The 4,977-nt window shown below is 53.1% G+C and overlaps 1 protein-coding gene across 1 annotated transcript; it reads left to right on the top strand.

The window, feature by feature from the left end:
- Positions 1-3,874: 3,874 nt before the first annotated feature.
- LOC119360631 (probable pectinesterase 66) lies at positions 3,875-4,973 on the top strand (the record flags this gene model as incomplete). The annotated part of the gene is made up of 2 exons (XM_037626182.1): positions 3,875-4,089; positions 4,181-4,973. Coding segments are annotated over exons 1-2 (1,008 nt in total), but the record flags the coding sequence as incomplete, so codon positions are not given.
- Between the last annotated feature and the right edge of the window lie 4 nt (positions 4,974-4,977).

Genomic DNA, 4,977 nt, shown 5'->3' with positions numbered 1-4,977 from the left:
ACAAAACTAATCTAATCTGCGTCTAGTCAACAAAAAGGAGCTAGCCCAGTGGTTCACGGGACTGTGTAGCAATCATTTGGTCATGCGTTCGACTCGTGTGAACGCACTTATTTTTGCATTGTGTAGTTGGGCGAGAGAGAATTGCACGGGTGGCCGGACGCGCTGGGATCCAGATTGAACGGATATCAATCCGTTTGGATATGTTTCAAAACTGAGGTAGTTTGAAATATAGTATCATCACCTCACTCAAACGTCCATGGATTTTTTTTAGAACATGCATGCGGGAGAACATATACACGTGAGGTCTAAGGCCAAGCGTTGCACAAAAAAAGCACCCAAAACAGGTCTGTACTAATGCACGGGTCAAAACAGGTCAAAAGGAGTAACTTTCCAATATCAAACACCATATGTGGTCGGATTAGTTGGTTGTCGTGTTAAGAGCATCTCCAACAGCCGCCGAACGCGCCGCGCGCTAAAAACTGATTTGGCGCGCGCCCATCGCCTGGTTTGGCGCGGCGCACAGCGTTTGCTCCAGCAGCCGCGCTGTAAAGCCGCCCGCGCGCAGCTCCAGCAGGCGCGGTAAAAATGCAGCGCACGCTCATTCTAAAACATTTTTTGCATAGATAAAAAGAACGATACAAGATATTTTACATAGATAGATAGATAGTTTGACATACATAGATAGATAGTTCGACATACATAGATAGATAGATACTACTACTACTACGGCATAGATAGATAGATAGAAACTACTACGGCATACATCGATAGAAACTACTCCAAGTCGCTACCATCACCATCATCCTCGTCGGTGTCGTCCGAGGTTGAGATCCATATGTCGTCCCAACGTTCATCGCCCGCGGTGAAGAATGACCTCCCACCTACTGAAGCTATGTCGCACTGCTCGTTCGCCAATGCCTTCCGCTGATGCCGGTCAGCCCGCTCCGGGCGGCGCCTTGCCGTCCTCTCCGCCCAGTAGGCATGCTCGTCGGCGACGTCCTCCGGGTGGCGACGGCGCCACTCCGCCATGGCTCGCTCGTCCTCCTCGGCGACGAGGAGGCGGCGCTGCCGCCGAGCGTGGTCAGCACGGTCCATGTCGGTGATGAGACACGGCGGAGGGGCGAAGCGCTGCGCCTGCTCGCGCTTGAAGACGTCCCGGAAGTTCATCTGCGACCGGGGCCTGTCCAAGCGCCACGACGCCGCGTCGTACGCGCGGGCCGCCTCCTGCGTGCTCCGGAATGTCCCGAGGCCGAGCCGGACGTCGCCGGGCCGTATCTCGGCGGAGTACCAGCCGTTGGGGCGCTCGCGGATGCCGCGATAGCCCGAAGCACCCCGGCGGCGCGGCGGCATGGTGGCGCGGTAGTGGCGCGGAAAGCTGCGAAGCGGCGAGGCGGCGAGGTGCGAGGGAAGGGCGCGTGGTTGTGTGCTGTGCGCGTGGCGAGCGCGGCAATTTATAGGCGCGCGGCAAGCGGCGCGCCAAATCTACTGCGTCGCGTGCCGCTTTCTCCCACGCGCGCGCAAACGCTTCCCGCGCGCGGTAAGTTCCCGCCACCGCTGGAGTGCGCGAAATCAGTCGGCGCGCGCTAAAACCTAACTTTACCCCGCGGGCGCGCCTTTTGCCGCGCCTGTTGGAGATGCTCTAAGGTTGGATGGGGGAGGCGCGGGTTTGATTCGTGCATCTCGCGCTCGCGATTGTTTTTATCCATTATACTGTTTCGGCGAAAAAAATCTACGCGCACGATCTGAAATCGACGGCAATTAATGTGCTCGGATCTGTAACTAAAATCCATACGTCAGGATTTTAGCTTTTCCGATTTTTTTTCTGTTTGTTTTCTTTTTTTTTCTTCAACCTTCGTTTGAAAAATGAAGGTTCGTGGTGATCAATCCAAACCACCATTCCTCCTCGCCATATTGTCAAGTCTTTGTTTGTTTTAGCAAACATCGCCAAGTTTATATATAACCAATACATATGTTTCCGAGTAATGCTACACGTACAAAAGGATACATGCTTTTACATAAAGGTAGATTTTGATTGGAGATTAAGGGGGAAAAGAGGCCCACCCCCATGAAAGCCAGGGGGAGAGGTTAGTTAGTTTAAAAAGATCCTAGTCAGCGTGTAAAAGCATGTAAACCTCTGTATGTTTAGCATTATTGTATATTCCCTTATGGTAAAAATTAAACCTGCTAGGGCGAAAACGTTGCTGGCCTAATGCCGAAGAGTGGGAGGCCGACTTTGGTACAGTCCGTGCTCTGCGCCATGCCAATTCATGCGATGATGGCTTTGGACCTGCCCATGAAAACGATTGCAGCAATGAACAAGATTTGTAGGGGTTTCCTGTGGTGCAGAAGGAAGGAGGTGAATGGTGGTAACTGTGCAGTTGCTTGGGAGACAGTGTGCACCCTGAAGTGGGCAGGTAGTCTCGGTCTGCATAACTTACGCTGGATGAACGTGGCTATGCAAACTAGATGGCCTTGGCTTAAGAGAACGGACAATACCAGGCCTTGGAAGGAATTTAACATCAAAGTTCCCAACGACTCTTTGCTACTCTTCAAGCAGCCACAAGGAGCATTGCACGGGATGATCAAACGACCTTGTTCTGGGAGGACCACTGGTTAAATGGACAAAGGTTTCAGGAGGTCGCTCCCTTGATCTACAACATGACCCCTGCGCGGATTCGCAATAATCGGACGGTTGGGGAGGCCATGGAGGATGGAGCATGGGCCCAGGATGTGGGTCCGAACCTAGGACTGGATGCTTTGCATGAGTTCCTTCTATTGTGGCATGAGGTGGTTGCTTGGGATCCTACAGAGGACATGCAAGATGAAATTTTTTGGTCTTGGGAGGATAACGGGCAGTTCACGGTCCGATCGGCATATGCGGCAAAGTTCTGGGCGAGAGAAGTGGCACCCACGGCGGATCTCACTTGGAAATCAAGGGCGCCCTCACAATGCAAATTCTTCGCATGGCTTGCCCTGCGGGATAGATGCTGGACGTCGGATCGCCTGGCAAGGCGAGGACTACCGCATCGGGATACGTGCACCCTTTGCGACCAGGAGGAGGAATCTATCAACCACATCTTGCTTACTTGTGTTTTTTTTTTTGAAGCGTGCTTACTTGTGTTTTTGCCAGGGTGATCTGGGTTGAGATCTGTCAGGTCTTGGGGAAGCCGGATTGGGTGACGTCGCAACATGATTCTCTCACGCCATGGCTGTGCGGCAAGAGTGGACCTTACAAAGCTAGTACAAAGGATTTGTGCACTATCCTTGGGCTTATATTGTGGGAATTATGGAAGCACAGGAATACAATTGTCTTTGACGGAGCGCGGCGTTTGTGTGAGGCGCTACTTGGTAGAATTAGACTGGAGGGTTTAATTTGGTTGTCGGCCGGCCTGCTAAAAGGAGATGTAGCACCCTTCTTTAGTCGCTTAGCGCTGTGGGATAGGCGCGAGGAGTGAAGTTTTATGTAAGCTCTTGTAACTAACGGTGGATGCATTTTTTTGCCTTTTTTCTTTAATATATAATATGCACACTCTTGCATATTCGAGAAAAAAAAGGACGAAAACGTTAGTGGGTACCACTGTATACCATCATAGTTTTCTTAGGAAATTAAGACGTAACCACATGCATCTTCCAAAAGCTGTGCATGTGCGTGTGCGTGTTTCTTCCTACGCAAGAACATAAAAGGGATAGATAAAATGTTGTGCGTGTGCGTGTTTCTTCCTACAAAGTCCGTTGTGCGTGTTTCTTTCTACAAAACCCTTCAAACTGTCATAAAACAGTTGTATTAATACGGGACACGTATGGATAAATGGATCGATTCATTCGTGTCTTCCACGGAGCAAAACGACCAAAGATACGTACGTAGGAGAAATTCATGGAGTATCACCGTGTCGTTAGTTTGGTCGCGGTCGTGGTGGTGCTGCTGCGTCGGTGGCCGGCTTTGAGCTCTGCGCAGGCGCCGGTGTCGAGGACCATCACGGTGGACAGTCATGGAGGAGGGGATTTCTCGAGCGTGCAGTCGGCGGTGAACTTCGTGCCCGACGGCAACCGGGAGTGGGTGAGGATCCACGTCCGGGCAGGGAGCTACACGTCCGTCGTCCTTGCTATACGATTCCATATTGCACTCAACGATTTTTTTGTACTCCTTCCAAGATGTTTACATTTGGTGCACGTGGTGCAGGGAGAAGGTGGCCATCCCGGAGGAGAAAGGCTACATCTTGCTGGAAGGGGACGGCTCCTCGAACACGGACATCAACTTCAACGACTACGCCGGCGCCCACGTCCGCAGCCGCGGCGACACGTCGCCGACGTACCAGAGCGCCATCTTCACCGTCCTCGCCGACGACTTCATCGCCCGGAACATCGCCTTCAAGAACACGCACAACGCTCACGACAAGATCAACAAGAGCCAAGCGGTGGCGGCGCTGGTCCGCGGCGACCGGAACGCCTTCTATGGCTGCGCCTTCCATAGCTTCCAAGACACGCTCTGCGACGACCTGGGCCGCCACTACTTCAGCGACTGCTCCATCGAGGGAGGGATTGACTTCATCTTCGGCTACGGCCAGTCCATCTACGACGGCTGCACCATCGTATCCAACATGCCGCCGTCTTACGGCCAGAATCCCGGGTCGGTGACCGCGCACGGCAGGATCGACGCCAGTGACCCCGGCGGCTTTGTGTTCAAGGGCGGCGAGGTTAGAGGCACCGGGCGCCAGTATCTCGGACGCGCGTGGAACGAGTACGCCACGGTCGTCTACTATCATGTGAATATGTCCAGCATCATCGTCCCGCAGGGGTGGGAGGCATGGAAAGCAGATGGCGAGACTAACAAAGTCGTATTCGCAGAGGTTGGGTGCACCGGGCCAGGATCGAACATGACCGGAAGAGTGCCGTGGGAGAAGCAACTGAGCGAGGTGGAGGTGGAGAAGTTCGTGGACATGAGCTACATCGACGACGGTTGGATAGGCGAGCAGCCAT

The sequence above is a fragment of the Triticum dicoccoides genome, chromosome 2B, assembly GCF_002162155.2.
Source record: "Triticum dicoccoides isolate Atlit2015 ecotype Zavitan chromosome 2B, WEW_v2.0, whole genome shotgun sequence".
Lineage (NCBI taxonomy): Eukaryota > Viridiplantae > Streptophyta > Magnoliopsida > Poales > Poaceae > Triticum > Triticum dicoccoides.
The sequence above is the reverse complement of the archived record's forward strand: the minus strand, read 5'-3'. Positions and strand labels throughout refer to the sequence as shown.